The 20893-nt window shown below is 46.0% G+C and overlaps 1 protein-coding gene across 4 annotated transcripts in view; it reads right to left on the reverse strand.

Moving 5' to 3' along the window:
* The window catches only part of FRMD3 (FERM domain containing 3), a gene marked incomplete at its 5' end in the record, with an annotated part of 230963 nt that overhangs the window by 23994 nt on the left and 186076 nt on the right, over nucleotides 1–20893 (reverse strand). For 2 of the 4 annotated variants that reach the window (XM_081102905.1, XM_081102904.1), the window contains 3 exons: nucleotides 16301–16425; nucleotides 17641–17709; nucleotides 18026–18100. In XM_081102905.1, the coding sequence (XP_080959031.1) occupies nucleotides 16301–16425; nucleotides 17641–17709; nucleotides 18026–18100 (269 nt within the window). Of the gene's footprint in view, nucleotides 1–751; nucleotides 988–16300; nucleotides 16426–17640; nucleotides 17710–18025; nucleotides 18101–20893 lie in introns of those variants that run through there. The other 2 variants (XM_081102907.1, XM_081102906.1) reach the window with 2 other exon arrangements.

A 20893-nucleotide genomic window follows, 5' to 3' on the forward strand; every position in this document is an offset into this window, starting at 1 on the left:
TAGTTGAAAATCACATATATAGGTAGAGATATAGATATATAGAGATATACAGATAGAAATAGATAGATAGACATAGACCTATACATGGACCTAGACCTAGACACAGACATAGATAATCAGCACCCTCTTTCCTGCTGTAAGCTCTGAGTTTTAGAATTTCATTTTTAATTCCTCTTTCCCCCAAGGACCACAAACTGTGATATTTTCAATGAAAAGGAAATTGGCAGAACATCAGTTTGATTCCAGTTCTTTAACTGAGAAGGTGTTTCAGTAAAGCTCCGCTTTGAGCATAAAGGGGGTTCCACTCATCCGGGCAAGCACACTTGAAGATTTTACCCCTGAAACAATGAAAGGAGCGGGAGCATGCTTTGCTTCCTTTGGGCAATCTGTTCTCATAATCTTCCATCATTCCTGAGCACTGGGGAATGGACACACCACCTCTGCCTCCTTCCTAGCCCCCTGCCTAAAGTGTAATTTATTAGCTTTTATGCCTTCACACCATTTTCACTCGATAAGAGAGCCAGGACCCCCATTTCAGGCCTTTCCATTTTCCCCCCGCGTTGGTTTACTCACTCTCCTTCCTGCGTGTCTTTATTTTTTTCTCCCTCCCTCTCTCTTGCCCATCTTTATCACAAACCTCTGACACTAGGTTCCCCCTTGGCTTCCCGCCCAGCTGCCCGCAGCCAGCAGGAAGCTGGAAGCCCGCACCCTTCTCCAGTCTCGGCAGGGCAACCCAGGGCAGGGCACCTACCCGTGTTTCTAGCTGTGATCTTGGAGCCGTGTCTCAGCAGACGGACAAACACATCACTGCTGCAGTGGTTCACCATTTGCAGGCGGAGGCCCCGCCGAGTCTGGATCTTGACCAAGCATTTTGCCATGCTGGCTCTTCCTGCTCCCTCCGTCTCCTCAGTCTGTCATGGCCCAGCGCAGCTACCACCAGCCATCGTGGCTCTGACCTTTCACTAACTGTCCATTCTGTTTTAAATGACCTAGGCTGGGCCCACTGAATGAATCAAATGTCAGTTCGTAATGAGGCCAACAGAAATAACTCAGGAGGGATCAGCATGAAACGGGAAGGAGGGAGGGGGTGCTATTTTTAAACTCTCTACTCACTCCTCTAACAAACAATGAAATATTATGCATCATCCTTACCCCAGACTTTTCTAAGCTATCTAACCAGAGGACCCCATGCAAATGCCTTACGGTGCCCTAAGACTGGAACGCCCCAGAAGATAAAATGACAAGGAGGCAACTCCACAAACCACCTTGATTTCCTTAAAAAATACATATGCAGCCTTCATTATGTTCTAGAGCAGTGCTGTCCAATAAAAATATAATGCAAGCCACATTTTAAAAAATTATTTTAAAAGTAAAAGAAATGTATTAATTTTAATAATGTGTTTTTTCTAGAAGCCAAGATATCCAAAATAGTATCATTTCACTATGTAACAATATAAAAATTAATAAAGTAGATTTCTTTTTTGTACTAAGGCTTTGGAATTGGTGTGCATTTGCACACTTAGGGCATATATCGATTCAGACCGGCCACATTCCAGGTGCTCAGAAACCACATTGGGCTGCCAGACTAGAAAGCACAGCCCCAGACGAAGTGCTGAGCTCCTCACAGTATAATCTCCATCCTCACCATGATGCTAACATCTTCTGCTTATGGAGAGTAATTGGCCTGGCCAAATTCATACAATTAACACTCAGGAAAGCCATGATTTGAACCCAAGCACCCAATTAACATCAGTTAACTAGGAAAACAGTGCAGAATGAGAATTGTTAGTGTTCCCACTTCTAACCAAATGTGTTTTATTGTTTTTAATGTGTTTTTACTGATTTTGAGAGAGAGAGAGGAGGGGAGAGGGAGAGAGAGTGAGTGAGAGAGAAACATCAATCTGTATGGAACCCACAACTTGGGCTTGTGCCCTGACCCGGAATCGAACTGGCAACCTTTCAGTGCACAGGAGGGCACTCAACTGAGCTACACTGGCAAGAGCAAACCAAATGTGTTTTAAATTCAGAATCCAAATGTTACGTCTAATTCTCAGCACTTTGAAAGTCCACACTTGTATGTCTGAGACATAAAACGTGCTTATATCCCAGTGAGCGTGCTCAGGGAGCAAACTTTTCAATGTTTTCAGACATGCTATACTTGAAAAAATTTCAACTGATTAATAACTGTGCCCCACATACTATCTTTGCTATATGTCTTTACTGGTACATTTTGTTCACTCTCATTTTTAGAAGAAAAAAAATTTCCACACACAATTTCATCCTGCATGCATGCACTCTTCTACTTTAAATAGCTACTGCAGCAAGAGGTAATTTTCTAATAATTTTCTTTTTCTCTACTGACAAAACAAAGCATTACATTCAGGGCAGTCAGCTGAAATTCTTCATTATTATACTGCACTATGGGAAAATAATTTAGCATTTCTGGAAAGAAGTTTAGAATATTGAGTGTGATATTCTATGCCCAGAAATTTCACTTTTAGGAATTTATCCTAAGGAAATAATTAGAAATGTTGACAAAAATTTTTGGACATATATGTTCAGTATCATTTCTTATAGCAAAAAATAAAAAATAAAAAAAAGTCAATCTAAATTTCCAGTGGGAAAATTGTTAAATACATGTGATGGAATATTGTACATCTATTAAAATTTTTGTTTAGGAGTTTAATGATGTGGGGACAAGCTTGCAATATATTGATAAGTAAAAACGGTTTATATGAGCAATATGACCAGACCTATATGAAAATGTACAATACAGACAGGACTGTCTATAATAATAAAAGTGTAATATGCTAATTAGACCGAACAGCCAAACGACCTTCCTGACGTCCTTCCAGATGTCATTCTGGACAACCTTCCGAATGAAGCCGGGCCTGCGAGGGCGGCTGTGAGGTCCGAGCCCCTTGCAGGAATTTCGTGCATCGGGCCTCTAGTAAATCTTGAAAGGGGAGTAGGGTGGCAGCCAGCTGTGCACTGAGAGCTGAGGACACTTCTGGGGACATCACAGGGGGCCACCCTCCCCTCACACAGGTAGTCCTTTCCAGATACAGGTTGGCCTTCCTACTCTCATGGATTTGGTCAGTTTCCAAACCTGAAACTTAAAAGGAAAATACCCCTAAATTTTCACAAAATCTGCAACCCTTTGCAATTCCCCTTGTGATCTAGTTTTGAGCAGAATCCCTGTGTGGAGCAAAGCCCTTAACAGTTACTGACAGTGGTTCTTGAAGAACTACTGAAAATCTTTAGGCTGATAAAGAACAAATCAGGAAATCCTTATTCTAGATGAATCAATGATTGACAGTAACATAGATGGAGCATTTCAAAGATTAACACAGGCTCATCTGCATGGCAATGGGCCTGGGCTCAGACAATGAGAAAATCTCCCTTTGCCTGATAGGTCTCTATGCTTAGCATCTATGAAGCAACATGTTATCTGACAGCCCACTCTAAACAAACAACAGACCTTCCAAAACAAACAAATAGAAAGTAAGTAAAAAAAACCTGAAGCAAAACCAGCACCATTCTTTTCCACCAAATATTTACTCCATTAATGCTCCAGCTTAAAATCTCACCATAGTTTTAAAATGTCTCCTTTCCTTTTATTAATCACAACTAGCCATAATATTTTGCATTTCAGACATTTTACATTTTTCCCTCTCCTGGTACTGTCCTCACTCTTTATGCTACTTTTCAGAGATCCCAAGTAGGTTCTCTTTCTTCTGGGGGCCTTCTGCTTTCATTTTAAGAAAGAGAAAACCTAGTGGGACCAGCCATTTCCCCCTGCCTAACCCTCACTCTGCCCAAAGGTGTGGCTACATTTCAAGAGAAGAAAGAAAGGGATGCAGAGATGTGGAGCCAAAGCAAAGATTCTGAGATACTGCACAGGGAGGATCGTTCTTGTTCCAGGCACTGTGCTCAAAAGAACCGTGTCAACAGCACAACATTCAGACGCCCTTGACTACCCTTCCTGTCAGATTCGTCTGTTCAGAGATCGGGAATGCATGTCTGGGCAGTGGCAAGAGGCTAAAGAAAGCAGAGGATGTGTGAAGAAAGGAATCAATTTTCCATAATGAGATGCCAGAAACACTGATAAATCAAGCAGAAGGCAAAGAGGAGGAGAGAGTTCAGTGAGAAATGCCATTCGCAGGCCTGAATTCCATGTCTACCTCTGTGACGAGCTTCCTGACAGATTTGGGGAGAGCAACTAGCTGGCCTCTGCTTTGTGGGTGACTTGGAGCTACTGGACAACCTGGAGCCCTGGTGCAATTGTAAAGTGGAGACAATACCCCTCCTCGAGGTTGCTATGACAAGAAAAGAAGACTGTGAAATACCCATTGCCTATTGTAGTATTGGTTCCTACATGATGCACTAGAACTTACTAAGCAGTCGTACAAAGCAAGGGTTAAAGCATCGGCACTGAGTCTCCTCCTGGCAGCGCTCAGTCATTTTTCCCCTGATGAATGCTCATTCCTTCCTCTCCTTTAACTAAAGGGGAAGATAGTGAAGACTTTAAATAGTCTCTTTTATCTCCCTTCTGTCAACCATCTGTCTCTTAGCATTTCTAGTTACTTCTCCCCAAATAGTAGGGAAGCAGTACTGCTGATTGTCAAGTTTGCCTGATAGCCCTGTCACCTGGGGAAAGTTACATAAGCCTGTGGAAATGCAATTTTCTGTCTGGAAAACAGTCATGATATTGGCTGCTATTGTAACTGGATGGCTGATATGTAGTAAACACTTAATAAATGCTAGCTATTTTCATCTATCATGAACATCCTATATACTGTATTAGCTGTTTTGGTAACTAACATTTCACAGGTATAGTGGATTCGGCCATTAGTTGAAATAGTTAAAGAGACTCAATGAAATTTTAGCTAACTTCTAACTCCAATTAGAAAGATAGAAAATTGTTATATGAAATATTCTTTGCAATAAATTTAGACTGTAAATATCCATTATTAAGAGACCCTGGGACTATCACATATCTTAGAGAACTTTTAAAATATTTTAAATATAATAAAATATGATATGAATATCTCAATACTATATGTGTGATGTGATGAGTATATTCTTAGGTGTATAGCAAGGAGAAACAGAGGCGGTTCCCAACAATACCAAGTGACAGGACTAGGACCAGACAGCCAGGTAGTCAATCATCCATACAATTCAATTTCCTGGTTTGTAACGTGAGGCAACAATTTCTCTCCTGTCCATTTCAAGGAAATGCTCCTAAGTCTCAAATGACGATAACCTCCATGAAAAAGACTCTGAAAACATGTAGATGCTCTCACATATCAGATACTCTTCCTGCTGTTACCCCCATCAGATGAGCACTGAGTGTTTCCTGCTGTGACCTGAGAACCCTGCTAGGTAGGGCCAGCATCGCCATACGCCATACGATGGTGGGAGGAAGGCCAGTGCCAACCCTCTGGAGAATTACAGTAGCAGACAGAACAGAATTCAAACAGCACGGCCAGGATCTCCCCACCACCATCGTGGGGAAGGAGAACACACCTCGCAGGGACTCTGGCTGCAGAGCATTTTGGCATCAGGGCGCATCCAGCTGTATTCCTGAGAGTCCCATGCACTGATAAGTGTGGCGTCTCTAACTAGGCAGCCGATGTGTGCTGGGGGATGGGGAGGGGGGCAGAGTCTGGCAGGGCCTCTCTGTCTGCTCCTGCTGCCCGTGATTATTTCTAAACAGGCAGGAAAACCCAGACACAGAATGTCAGGGAAGGGGACCATCAGACACTGCTCTGTGCCCACCGCCTGCCTCCCTGTCGCCTGTCCCTCGCTCTTTTCATCCCAACCTTTCAGTGTCAATATCTGTGAAAATAAATCTTAGATTGTTATTGTTGCTGTTATTATTATTGTTGTTGTTGCTATTGTTATTTTAAAAGCATCACCCACACAGCGTAGGAAAGTTGGGAACTACCAATAGTTAGAAACTGGTGAAGGAGATCCCCGTAGTCCCTCAAAATGCAACAGCCCGGAGAAAACTGCTGTTGACATTTGTTCTTTCTTAGCAGACCTGCAGAAGCTTTAAGTGGGGTGCAAATATACTTAAAATATTTACAAGTTGGTGAGCCCTAGGGAAGCCAACAATTGAGTATGAAATTTTAACACTGCGGCCTAAAATACCACGGTGTTGCTCTATATATCCTAGGTGATGCTTTGAACTCAACACTTAAATACTGAATTTTTTTTTTAGGGTCTGACTTTCTGAGTGCCTTTTGCCAAGGTCTGAGCAAGCCTCAGTTTGCCTCTACTGCCCTCTACCCTCCTCTCCGACAGAGGGCTCACGATGGGCTGCTCTAGAAGCTCCACGAGGAGTCAGCTGAGCCAATTTACAAACTGGATGACAGTCCCACATTCATTCAACAAACACCCCTGAACCCCTTCAGTGTGCTGAGCGCTGGCCCAGACCCTGGATCACAGCTGAGCACAAACTCAGTGGTCTTTCCACATCGCTGCCTTGTTTCTCTCTACACACCAGTGAAGAACAAGCTTTACTGTTTTCCAAACACAGTAAGATCATTTGAAACATTAATCAATGGGCTTCTCCCTCCACCCCTGCTCACAAAATTCCTGGAGGTTTTTCCTTTATCCTCAACCCAGAGACCAAATCTAACTCACCCAACAATAAAGCAATGACAACAAACACTTGGTCATTAATTCCACAGGCCATTATTCCAAGACAAAGACCTCTGACACCTGCAAACTGGACAAAAAAATCCATACTTCGAGTAAAAGAGAATTAGAGGAGCCAAAGGAGGAAGATGGTGAGGGACAAGACCTCAACCTCCAAGAATCAAGTACCTCCATTGACAGTGCTAAAAAGCTTCCTGGGAGTCATTACCCACTAGGCCACCCACAGACTGTGCAGTAACATAACTGTCCGTTCCTCTCTGATTTATCTTCTATAAGAGACACCCTTCCTCCCTGACCCAAGGCCCTCTAAAACCTTATGAATAAAGACAGGACCTGGATCCCTGCAGTTACCTTCACTGTAGGGTGGTGGTACCACGAAGGAACACCGTCCATAGCTGTCCACTGATGAACCAGCTGAAAATCCCCCACAGATGTTGGACAGGGTCTAGGAACTTCACAACTATAATGCATTCTTCAGAAACATGCATGAGGAAGTCCCTTAGAGTAAAACTTAAACCATCCTGCTGACCAAGGCCACCTACTAGTATAATTCAGATTTCGCTCTATCCTCATTGAACCTAGGGCTTACTCATTCCCTGATGTCATGTGACTTGGAAACACCAAGGCAATCTGCTGAGAGTGCAGGTGCCATGGCAGCCACCCATAAGGTCCCTCGGAAGAAGAAATGGTGAATCGCTGTCCTTACTGGCTCCACGAAGAACAGCCTCTTTTGCTCTGTGTTTAGTATTCTAAACCAAGACTCCGTTTCCTTCGTCTCAGTGTGGGATGGATTTGTTTTTCCATCACTTCCACTTTATTATTTCACTCCCTCCAGGCACAAGTCACCATTACAGTTAAACCATTTTTCTCTGACTAAAGGAAATTAAATTGGGCTGTATTAATAAATGAAGCTCTAATTTTTTTTCTCCATTATTTCCCAACAGTTTTGCAGATGGTTTGAAGAAACAGGCATCTGTGTCTCCCTGTGGAAAAAGCCAGGCCCTTCTGGAACTCCCAGTGCTGGGGAAGAGTCTGCTCTGGGAAGGGACAGAACAGGGCCCCAGGAGACCCAAGACAGACAGGAGATCCAGGCAGGCTGTCAATCAGCAGAGCAGAGCATGGACCCAGGGACTGGTAGGGGTCAGGCGTCTGGCCTAGCCCCAGGGAGAAGGGCTGGCCCTCAAGGTCCCAAGGGTGTTGAGAATCAGAGGCACCACCAAGGCAAAGACTCAGGAAAGGGAGCCAGGCTGGCTTGAGGACCAGAAGAAGACAGGACAGAGCAAGAAAGAGAGCAGGAGCAGCAGCCTGGGCCAGAGGCCGGGGCTTCAGCTTAGCTCCCTTCCAGGTAAGGGAAGGATTGGTCCTAGAGTCCGGAATGGGGCCGAGCCTATATTTAGGGGCCAAATTGTGCAGCTGTGGTAGAGGGGCTCAGGCAGGGACTAACAAGCCCATGGTTCCAGGGGATGCTTGATACTTTTAAATGTGCATACTCCTATATTTAACAGCAGAGTCCAGTCTATGCTCAGATTATCTGGTGGGTCATCCTGAAAACCCTATTATTACCTTCTCTTTCAGCCAAAGCGTCTGCCCATTTTCACATTTCCTATGTGTTAGTGGAGATTTGGGGTTTTAAAAAGTTCCACATTGGACTTGACTTCTAAGAGAAGATGTTAAAGGATGTGAGGGCTCTTTCAAGTGGGGGGAAACATTCATTTTATGTTCCCTTTTTGCCAGCTGCAATTCGTTTTCAGTTTTATGCTAGAAATTTACAACTCACAAAAAAGAAAAGAAAAATTTAACTCTGCTTTTACAGGTCATTGTGCCGCATGCTGACTGTTTCATCGGCCACATTTAAAGATAGGATGTCCACAGCTTGTTTCCTCCAAGGTACTGATGAAAAGCACATATTTAAGAACAGCAACCATTTGGGGGGAGAATTATTAAAGAACAGTCAGAGTGGGGAGGAAACTTAGAAATCACCACATCTTGTTTTGTGAAAAGAGGAAATAAGATTCGGGCCATGTCAGTGTCCAGCACGTGCCAGATCAGTAATATTTATCGAATGATAAATGAATGAATGAATGAATGAATGAATGAATGAATGAAACCCTCACTCTATACAATACTCCTCCTTCCACCAGAGAATCCCCATTAAGGTGGTGGTGCGTGTCCACTCAGCAAGCGGAGTCCAGCCCCATGTATACTGGGCCCCAGGGCCACCACAGAACACTTCAGTGAGAGTGACACAGCACCTACCAAGCAGCTTGGCAAACCCCAGCCCGTGCTTGGGTGACTCAGCCTGGTGGTTTACCAGCGTGAAACACCAAAAGCATGTAAAATGGCATGTCACCGCCGTAACTAGAGCCAATAACTCTCACCTCTATTTTAGGAATCTGAGCTTTGGCATGAACAGGGATTTCAGAGTTTCAAAAACATGCCCTGCCTTTCCTTGTGTCCACTGGTCTGTAAGATCCAGAGCAGCTTATCCAAACATGTTTTTTGTTGTGTGTATGTGTGTGTGTGTGTTGTGTGTTTTTTTTTGGGGGGGGGGGGTCTCACATTTGTAAATAAATACTTACTTATTTATAAATTAGATACAAGATACATGTGCAGCTGTCTTCACACACAAGGGTGGGCAAAAGTTATGAGTATGAGAAACAGATTATTCTTGCATTATTATTTATTAATTATTGTATTGTTTATTTCTATTATAACTATAAACCTACTCTTTCCCACCCGTGTTATACTTATTATGAAACCATGGCTCTGGGGCCTCCGATTCACCATCAGCCTAACCAAGCGGGAGGCTGCACCCCTCTGTAGATGGCCTGTGCACCCCAGGGGACACCCCAACCTCCAGCCTGTGCCAGCTGACCACGCCTTTTCTCCGAGCCCTGCCCATTCAGTCTGAGTGTACCCAAGAGTGAAACACACACCACCCAGCACTGTTTTCCACGTCACTGGCGCCGCGTCCTGGCAGTAGAGAAGGGAGCGGACGTGTTCCTCGCACCTGCGCCATTAGAAGCCCGGGTACCACCCAGAACATGTTCTCAACACTCGCCGCCAGCCCACTAACAAAAGCACTAGAAAACAGAGCCCCGATGCTCCCTGGGGAGCGCATCTAAAATCCAGAAAAGTATAGCGTCTGCTTCCTAACAGGAGTGGTTTGGTCACATTCTCACTTTTCCTCTCCCGCGGTCTCTGGGCGTGTTGGCTGGTCCAAGTGCCAAGCACAACGTCTCCCCGCCGCGGGCCGCGCCTTGGCTGTCACAGCCGCTCCTGCTTAAGCTCCCCGCTGGCTCGCACCCCCACCCGCAAGGACAGCCACAGGATGACTTCATGGGACACTGGCTGACGTTTTTTTCCGCCCCAGCCGTATCCTTTAAAGCAGTTCATTATGAATACCGGCATGCAGCAGGGAAGAGCCAACATGAGCAGGAGCGGTGATGTGGGATGTACCGCAGCGAACTGCTTTCGCTAGTGAGACAATGATCCTTACCACGGACTAGCAGTAATTAGCACGAGGCCCAGGGTGAGCCGTTCCTTATTTAACGAATTCAGCTTTAAAATCAGAACGTGATTCCCAGAGGGGAGCGAGGCTTCCTGCGGGAGGTCTGTTGCCCTGAGGCTGGCTCTCCTAGGAATGGCTTGGCGGGCACACACTGTCCACAGCCTTCTCACCACCCGTTCCAAGGGGAGGTGACCCTGCCCACTGTGTTGCAAGTTTCCGAGGAGTCGCTGGGTCCTGGCCTCTGTGACGGTGTCCAACGGCTCAAACACTGCTCGGAACACGCAGGAGCTCTTCTCACTGAGCCACAGAGATTCTCTACGTTTATAGAAATCAGCTCAGCTTTTGAGAATTCATGTGATGTAGTTGAAAAATAAATGCAGCTCCTTAGATTCTGGCTCGGCTTTAGCGAGGAGTGAGCCTTTTTAGCAGTTTGATATCATACATGGCCAGGGGTGTAGAACCAGGGCCTGATCACAAGTCAGCACGCACCTCTGAGCTTTCTCATTTGTAGAATGCTGGATCAGAGACCAGCAAATCTTTCCCATAAAGTAACTGTGAGGCTCTGCAGGCCGAGAGGTTAAAAGCAAGGCTTTTATGTAGGTACTCATATATAATCATTTAAAATGTAACCATTAGCTCTTGGGCCAAAAAAAATAAAAAAGTAAGAGGGGTGGGGTGGGGGGCAGCCACCTGCCACAGTCCCTGCCACAGTCTGCGGATTCCTGAGTTAGAACATCTGCAACATTCCCTCTAACCCTCAAAAGCTAGGAAAGGTATTCCTGACCCCAGGTTCCCATTCTCACTGGAGAAGCTGTAGTCCTGGAATCTGACCCTGACGTTCAGCAAAAGAATCGAAGAGTTTAGAGCTAGAGAGCCTTGGAGTGCTGCTCAAGCCCAATTTTCTCGTTCTATAGATGAGGAATATAATGCTCCCAACGGTAGCAAATTCAAATCTTTGCAAGATGACATGCACTTAAATTGCATCAGGAACAAGCATTTATCTTTTCTACAGCAATCTAAATACTTGAATTTCAAAGATCTCTTTCAGCTGATAAAAATTCTTAGGAGTACTCAGCAGCAAATACCAGAAACCAAATTCCAAAGATGAAACAAACTCAAAAGAAAAGCACAAAAAGGGTGATAAGCTTTGAGGAGCCTGCAAACACTACAAAAGGTGAATTTGTAGCGCTTGCTCAGGCCTTTAACTAACCCCACCCCCTCCCCTCACCCCCCAGTTGCTCTTGGACTCTCTTACCTAGAGCAGCGGTTCTCAACCTGTGGGTTGCGACCCCTTTGGGGGTCGAATGACCCTTTCACAGGGGTCGCCTAAGACCATCGGAAAACATATATAATTATACAGTTCCTCATGTTGTGGTGACCCCCAACCATAAAATTATTTTTGTTGCTACTTCATAACTGTAATTTTGCTACTGTTATGCATCGTAATGTAAATATCTGATATGCAGGATGTATTTTCATTGTTACAAATTGAACATAATGAAAGCATAGTGATTAATCACAAAACAATGTGTAATTAAAGGGTCGTGGCATTAGGAAGGTTGAGAACCACTGCCCTAGAGAAACTGCAGACCCAAACTATTACCAACGGATGTAATAATGAATTCTGAATTTCTCTACCAGTCTGACACCACAGTTTAAGGAAAACCAGAAGCTGTCCCCTGCCTTGTGGAGGCTCTTAGCTCCTGCAGGAGCAGGTTCTGCTGCTGGATGTCTGTCAGCTGTGGGAGACTGGGTACCACTAAATGGAAAAGCTCAGGAGAACAGTGATGAAATGATGCTTAACATGGAGCTTTGTCCGAGTCCCTTCTAATTCAGGATATTAAACTCTTTGTCTGCATTTGCATTAAATTATTGAACTACTGTGGTTTCAATGTTAAGCAAACAAAGCAGGACTCTTCAAAGTTATACACACAGGACAAGAATGGTCACATTAAAATGCATAGCACAGGAAGCTGCTAACAGTAACATTGATTGTCTCTAAGAGGTGGGACAATCTGGAAGGTGATGGTTTTCTGCTTATTGATGTTTATTTTGTATTTTCCAAAATTTCTAGAAGATGATACACTCACTTTATAATAAGAAAATACAAACAAGTAGCCATCACAAACCCTGTGGCAGGGGCAAGTGCGATTAGAGCTGGAGCTCATTGCTTGGTGACCACAAGAGGAATGTGGCTCCACAGGATTCATTAACAGCTCCTCCTGTTTGATGGAACATAACATAAAGGAAATTCCAAAAAGACCAGTGCATTGCTCCTAAAGCACATCCTGACATAGCCTGAGCCAAAGGAAGAGATGACTTAGCACATGGGGGAAATGGCAGGAAAGAAAGACATTGACGTAATAAAAAAATAAATAAATAAAAAGAGGGTAAATCTGAGTCCTGGCCATGGAACTCCACACGGGGAGAAACAGGGAGGAGAATTCATATCAGATAAGCCTGGAGGAGACCAGAGGGGAGCAGGGTGGGCAACGGAATTCACAACCAGGGTCACCATAGCGGCCTTGGGCTGTTAGGCTTCACCAGTGCCGGGACTGGAACTGTGTAGTATGTGAAAGGCTCTGCCCGGTATGAAGTGGAGAGGCCCTCACATGGGAAAATGCAGTTGGCCCCACAGACCACCTGCTGTGTGTTGGGACGGAGGGTGGGTGGGGTCAAGAGTAAGGCATGCTTGATGGATGACGACAATACTCTTTTTATATGCTCAAAATGCCTTCACAGGTTCACATACAGACTTTCTAGAATGGCAATGACACTGCACCTTAAGCTCCTAGGACCAAACACCGTCAATGACCCTTTAAACACTCCCACTGCCCTCCCACACACAGAGAGCCACACCTATGACATACACACACTCCAACATTTATAGGGACAGTGCTAAAGAGTAGCTTGGGAGAGTTAGTTTTATCACCCTCCCTACTTTCCATCTATTCTTTGATATAGACATTTTCTCAATCATAGGCAAATGCAGCTTCAAGCCATCCTCTGCCCAACCCCATCGCCATCCCCAAGACACTCCTTTGTAGAAATTCTTGTGTCTCCACTATGCCACCAGGAAGGTGTCAATATTTTCAACTCTTACTTAGTTTTATCTACCAAGGGGAAGAAAGCTGGCATCCTGCCTATTTAGTTCTGCCCGCCTGTGCCACTGCTCAGGTAGACAAGATGATCTTCCATGGGCGTCAGTAATCTTTAACTACCAAGTCTCATGTGATTCATTTCATTCTCCTCTACCATGTACCAGCATTTTTCCATAGTGAAAAATATACTCTGCCAACAAAACACGCAAATATTTTGCTATCTGCACTATGAAGACCCTACTCCATTTTACATCAGGTAAATGACTCCTTAAAATGTAATTTTCACCCAGAACAATTCCCACGCCCTACATATTTTTCTTCTCCCAAATCTTTCAAAAGCTCTAAGTGGCCATTTTCAAGCCGTTTGCCATTCTCATCCCAAGTTCACAGCACTAATCAGATCCTATAACTGAGCAACTTAGGGGTGACACTGAAAACTCTCTCGTTGCCTAGTGGTGCCTAGGAACTGATTTTGTTGTTTTCTGTATAGGAGACAGCCAACTTCAGAGCTAATCCTCCAGCTGTCGTATGGGTGAAAGGGTCACACATTCTCCCAGAATGCCACTGGGCTCCTCTGGGCACTCATGCCCTGCCCAGCTGTCTTTGAGAAACTTGAAGTCCTGGGAAGAACAGAAGAATCTTGTCAGACAACTGGGTGGTTCTGACGTTGGAGCGTCATGGTAAAGCAGAGATGCCACCATCAGGGCACTCATGTGATGCTGGGCAGCAGGGCCTTCCATGACTTCGCAGAGGTGGGGCCTCCAAGGATCAGGGTAAGATGTTCTTTCTTCTCCCAGCCTGATGTTTTTTAAAAATTCCTAATCAGACAACTCCTTTAATAGGATTCACACTGCCAACCGTAACCTGTTTATGGATCCAGTAACCAAAATGTGTGATTTGAAATTCCCCCAAACAAGAATCTGAGCCACTAGGTTGAGATGAGAAACAGACGTCAAAGGTGAGCAATGCTGTCCGTGTTTGATGCTCAGTGAGGCAATGCACAGTATCTAACTAGAGATATCTCCACTCTCTAAACAAAATCAGTTTTTCCACTGGCTCCCCGTGTGATGCTGACTTAAACCTTCCTGAGTCTCAAGCATCTCATCTTTAAAGAGGTTGACATCTCTTTACTCTGAAAGTCTGGGAGACAAGGGCAAAACCTGGACAGAAGCCACGGGCAGCATACCTGCCCTAAAATCGGTGACCCCACCCTCACAGGCCTGCAGCTTATTAGCTTAAATCCCCCGCCTCCTCCCGAGCCCCACTCTCATCACCTCAGTTCAGCTCTTGTTTATCTATTGTCTCACCTAGAGCAATGGTTCCTGAGTGATCTCTGTGCCCCCAACCAGTGATTCTCAACCAAGGAGCGCTTTTGTTACTCAGGGGACATCTGGCAATACATGGAGACATTTTTGGTTGTCAAGACTGGTGGGATGCTACTGGCATCTACTGGGTTGAAGCCAGGGGTACTGCTAAACATTGGACAATGCACCAGCCAGGCCTCAACAAAGAATTATCCAGCTCAAAAGGTCAACACTTCTGAGGTTGAAAAATTACTCCAGTCATACCGCCTCTCATCTGCCCTCTGCCACCACAAGTGATACAAAACACAATTCCAATCAGGTCATTTCCATGCTTGAAATCCTCCAGTGCCCTCAGGTTAAAGTCTAAAACTCTCCTGCAAGTCATGGAGAACATCATGATCTGGCCCTTTCCTTGCCTTCTGCCTCACCTGTCACTGTTCCCCTATTCCCTCTTCCCCAAGCCACACAAGCAACCAACACAGGTGGACCAGACATCCCATAATTCCCTCTGCCTCTCAGTCTCACCCATTCATTCCTCTGCTCACCAATTCTATGTCAGCTATTCTAATGGGACTAAAAGGGAACTGGAAAAACAAAAGCTTTAATGGTTAGAGTTTTGTTTGTTTTCCAGGAAAAGACTGACAAATTCTTTACACTTCAGTGTGAATTAATTGCTGCTATCTCTCCCCAAATCTATTTGCATCCAACTCTATTATGAACTGAAAAGTTTTCCCCATGAAATAATTCTTGATGTTAAGCTGTAGGTAAAGGAGATCTTTTGGGGACACAGTGACCTGCTCTTTTGAAACTGCCCAGTATCCAGACTTTAAATGATGTGTCTCTCTCATATCGATGTTTCTCTCTCTCCCCTCCCGCTTCTACTCTCTCTAAGAATCAGTGGAATAAAACTCTCTCACTCTCTCTCTCTCTCTCTCTCTCTCTCTCTCTCTCTCTCTCTCACACACACACACACACACACACAATAAATAAATAACTCACTCCTCTAATTCTTTTTTTTTTAATGAAATTAATAGGAGAGATTCGTCTCACCAGGTACCAGCAGCAAGCAAGTATGGTGAGATTCTTTCTGGAATTAAGTCTCTAAAGGCACAAAATAAGAGGCCTAGAAGTGCATATATGATGGTCTTTTAAAAATATAAAAACTTTTGGGTTGAAGTAGATTCTACATATTTTAGCTTGCATCAAAGCTGTCAGACAAGAACTTGTGGAAAAAGGAATAAATGGCTGGAGAAATATGGAAACAGAAAGGGGATAACCAGTATGGAGATACTTGTGATAAATCTTTATACCCACTAATGTAATTGTGATTACAGTCAAAAACTTCACACCCAATAGAGGTTTCGGCAATGATGACAATGTTCTGAGTCTGAGCTGTCCAAGATGGTAGCCATTAGCCCCACGTGACTACTGAGCATTAGAAATATAGCTATCATGGCTGAGAAATTGAGTTTTTAATTTTAACTAATTTAAACTTAGTTTTAAATAGTTTTGTACTGATGAAATCTCTCCAGGAGAAATTGAAAGAACTCTCAATACAATGCAGTCTTCCAGCTGTAAACAGCGCATCTACCAAAAGTACAGTTTCTGACTCACTCCAACCCCCACACCAACCATTACCCAACGTACCCAGAGGTGGGCCTCGCTCCCTCCCCCAGGGTAAGCCTGCAACGATGGCCTCTGGAAAGACACGTACTTACCCTCACCCAGGGGAAGGTCCTCTTCCTGCTCGCTGGGGGAAGGCAGCAAGGGCTGCAGGGGCTCCATGTTAATAATGAGCTGTTTGTTCAAGGAGTGGGAACTGCGACTCTGGGAAATGTTGGTTCTGAAAACAGACAAGCCAGATAGAGTTGGTTTCCATTCAAACACCAGCCCCTCCATCCCAGTCGGCTATGCACATCCCAGCTGGGAACTGCCTCTGGACTCACAATGGGTTGGGCTAGTGAAAGACAGCATAACTTTCAAGACGCATACCCCTTTGGATCCTTAAGGCCCTGACAAAGTGTCCATGTGTCCTAATGTACTTCCCCATATGTCATCAGACTCGGGCACCCTTCCTCTCCCCATGTTCCCTGTCAAAACCAAAGCCAGCCCAGCCAGAGCGGCTCAGTGGTTGAGCATCCACCCATGAATCAGGAGGTCATGGTTGGATTCCCAGTCAGGGCACATGCCTGGGTTGTGGGCTCAGTCCCCAGTAGGGAGTGCAAGAAGCAGGTGATCAATGATACTCTCTCTACGTTGATGTTTGTATCCCTGTCTCCCTCTTCCTTCCTCTCTCTGAAATCAGTAAAAAAACAAAACAAAACAAAAAAACCCATCCTTCAAATATGATGTCAAATGTCTCCTTCCCCTTAACACCCTCTGGGATTGGCCTCACAACACACACTCTCTTTCTCCTTCTCTGCTCACTCGACTCTCCCTTTTACAACTGCCACGTTGGTCACCTCTGACGCTCTGTGATTATGGTTGTACTAATCAGAATGAGCCCCACCTTGATAAACAACTCAGGGCAGAGAGTGACATGTCCATTCTCGTCAGCCTTACAGCACCTTGATGGGCACCCTGAAGGGTATTCAGGTTTGAAACGACTGCAATCCTGGCTCAACATAACCACCATCTCAGACTGACCAGAGTATCCCAGGCCAGCTGATGGGACTGCCTGATACCTGGGCAGGTGTTTCCGTAGGGAGTGGGGGATGGGGCATCGGGGAAGATCAGGACCCAGCCAGGAGATGACACAGCCTTGCCTCACACACATCCTGCTTATTCATGTGACACTCAAGGTCAAGTCAAGCCAATGACTCTCCACAGAGCAAACAACTCAAAACGGAGCCCAGCTGTGTTCTCACCACGGCCCAGCCAAGTCTGTCTGAGAGGGATTCCAGGGCAGTGAGAGTGCCATGCCTGGAACTAGGGCCAAAAAACAACATAGGGCCTGGCAGCAGTGCCCTTATACCCTTCTTGTCATTTGGCAAAGCCAGCATTTATATCCCTCTGTCCATCCCAGAAGCCTCCAGAGCCCCAGGGAGCACCCACTCACCTGTGCACCTCCGGAGGCTCCCTCTGGATTCTGGAACTCGCCTCCACCACCTCTTTGGCAACCTTGCCGCTGCAAAAGACAAAAACACCCGTCTCTGCACAGGCACTCGGCGTGGGAGGGGAGGGCTATGCACAAGCATTTTCTTTAAACTTCACAACTTCAACTGCCTGACCCAGCTCTAGGAGCCCACACCTTCTCTCCCTCCATGTGGGGAAGTTACTATGAAGTTGCATGCAGAGTGCCCATGAGCATAAAAGATGGGTGAAATGGAAAGGGGGGACCAAAACAGGGGAGTAAGCCAAAGTGCACTGATTTATAAGCAAAACATTCAAGTGTCAATGCCTTCCCCCAGCCCCATCATCAAAACGGAACCGTAGGGACTCACCTGTATCGGAATCTACTTCCTTTAAAAAATATCTTGCTGCTGGACACGGTCTTGATCTGACTGGACTTGGCATACCTTTAAGAGAAAGCAAAGCAGTGGTAGTGACATTGGAAAGCCCGGCGGGACACAGTGTGAAGTGTAGGTATCAGATACTTGTGACTGCCAGAAAGAAATAAGCTTTATTGTGTGAGTCGGCGAGCACACACACAAACCTGAAAAAAAAGTTTCACAAAGGAACTGTCAACTCTCACAGTATTTGCAGTCCGATCTTTCCTATGTTCTCTTTTCATTCTTTTTAAATGTTGGTGATCACACACACACACACACACACACACACACACACACACATTCCTGTACCACCCACCACCTCCCCAATTTAGCAGGACCTGACCTTAGGCTGTCTCTGTTAAGGATTTGGGTCTTTGTCCTCAGAACAATAGAAAACTATATTTACAGTCTTTGGCCAAAAAGACCGTTCTCCCTCCACCTCTGCAGACAGGCTGAGCCAGTTTCAAAGGATGAGAGGGAGAGCGAGGTGGACAGCAGAGGGGGCGCAGGCCTGAGGAGGGGGCTCCTGTCAAGGCAGAGCCCAGAGAACATGGAGTAGAAGCCCCAAGGACAGGTGAGACCTCGTGAGAGCCACACCCCAGACTTTTGACACCTGGGACAGACCTGCTGTGCCGACTGCTGGCCAGAGCCAGGTGACAGCCCACACCTGGTAAAGAGGAGAAAAGTCCCCAGGAGGCTGGCTCAATGGAAAATACCCTACTGAGCCTCGTCCTCCTGTGAGGACCCACCTGCTCTGGGTCCCTCTGCCTCCTGCATCCCATCCCTAGAGAGCTGGGGGTGGTCTGGCATTTACCACGGGGCCTGAGAAAAGGGCCATCACCACCTCCCTCTCCCTATCTTCTCAACAGGGCTGTTGCTCCAAGTCCTCGGCAGTCAAAGGAAGAGAAACTTTTAAAGAGCGTCTGTTTGTTTGTTTTCATTGATTTTGTTGTTGCTGTTAGTGTTTACTAGGTTCCTAAGGCTCTTAGTCTGCTAAAAAGATTAAGAGCCTTCACTGGAGTGTTTGAAATTCAAACTCAACTCTGTGCCCAGGTATAGAGGACATCGAAGCCCCCAGGTGTGGAGGGCACAGCAGCTCCAGTGACCCCGCTCTGGGGAGAGGTGGGCGGCCCTGGTCTCCACTGGTTCAGCCTCAGCTCCCACCGTCCCAGCCCCTCAGGGAGGCCGCTGCCTTCTCCTTACACCCAGACGGGTGGGAGGCCTCTGCGCTGCATGGAACATAAACCCTCGAAGTGCCTTGAGAAAACAGGTCAAAAGACACATTTCGCAGGGAAAATGCATCCCTGTCTGAGCAGGATGAGAGGAGGGTGGAACGCGTTGGCCTTTTTCTGGCACCTGGTGGCCCTGTGTGATTATTGGTGTCACTTGATTTGCTCAGAGACACTCTCCCAAGAGCACTACCGCCAACTCCCTGCCCCTCAAGTGCCCAGGTGGCTCCTGATAACATCTGGGTTGAGACCTTCCATGGAATTGTAACAGGGGAGTGTATCTGAGAGCTTGAGCAACATAAACTCCCTGGGAGCTGGGAGACACAGACAGTAGGCTGGAAGGACAAGGATGTGGAAAGAGAAAGTCGGACGTCCCAGACCTGGACGCTATCAGCAGTACCTGCTGGGAGGGATACAAACACTGGTTCTCAGCTCCATCACTACAGTCTCACTCAGCAGGTCAGGAGAGGGGCCGGCAGTTTGCATTGCTACCAAACACCCCAGGCCATGCAAAGGCTACCCACTGGCATTTAAGAACCTCTGAGTTAGGTGTCCTTTTACTTGAAAGAGCGAGGCCCAGCTTCCTACCTGCTTCTGGTCCTGTGACCTAAATCAAGCCAAGTTTTTCTGAGTCCCAGTTGTCCCCAAATATCTTTAAGGGGGGGGGGTTGTTGTAAACCTAATTCATAGAATTCTGAAGAGGATGAAATGAGATTAAATGATTTGAAAGCACCTAGCGTACAACCTGCTCACTATACAGGGGTGGGCAAAGGTAGGTTTACAGTTGTGAGTGCACAAAACACAGTTTATTCTTGTACTATTTTCCATACAAACAACTGTAAACCTACTTTTGCCCCACCCTGTATAATAGTTTCTGTCCCTCTCTCCCTCCCCACCTCCCTCCCTGTCTCCCTAATATCACCCTCAAAACCCCTCCATTGCCTTCTCACTATGGAGCTACCAAAGCCAATTCTCAATCACAAGTTCCTGGGAACCGTGTCAAACACCCTGGACGCTAGTGAAAGCGCCTTCATGCTCTAACTCTAGCTGAGCTCTGCCTCCCAGGCTCTCATGCCAACAAGCCCAGAGCCAAAGTTTTCTTCCCACCAAAGGCAATGAATGCACAACCGAGTTAAAGTAGCAATTCTCTCGCCTCCATCCTTCTTCCCCACCTACCTTCTCCCACTTCCGCCTCCACCTTCCTGTGAAAACCCCAGCATAGAAGCACTGACTCTTCTCAAACATCTGACCTCACAGAGCAATCCAGACAGTCCCCAATTTACCTGACTTGACAACTGTGAGTTCAAATGGTGGCCTAGTCATGACTTACCTTTCAGTTGTCACAGTTCTTCACCACCCCTGATCCCGGGTCTGCCAGGGCAGCCACAGGACCCAGAGACCCATAGCACTAGGGGATTTGCCAGCCCAGCCCTGCCTTTGAACTGTGTTTTAAATGGTGTAATGGATGTGAGATGCGCCATGCATGCAGACAATGCCTGGAGCATGCAAAGTGTTCGCTAAGTGTTGGCATCATATGGTACACGCAGAGCAGCCCTGCAGGAGCACACTCCCCTCGCCCTGCTTCTAACTT

The sequence above is a fragment of the Myotis nattereri genome (genome assembly GCF_964212035.1).
Source record: "Myotis nattereri genome assembly, chromosome: 12".
NCBI lineage: Eukaryota > Metazoa > Chordata > Mammalia > Chiroptera > Vespertilionidae > Myotis > Myotis nattereri.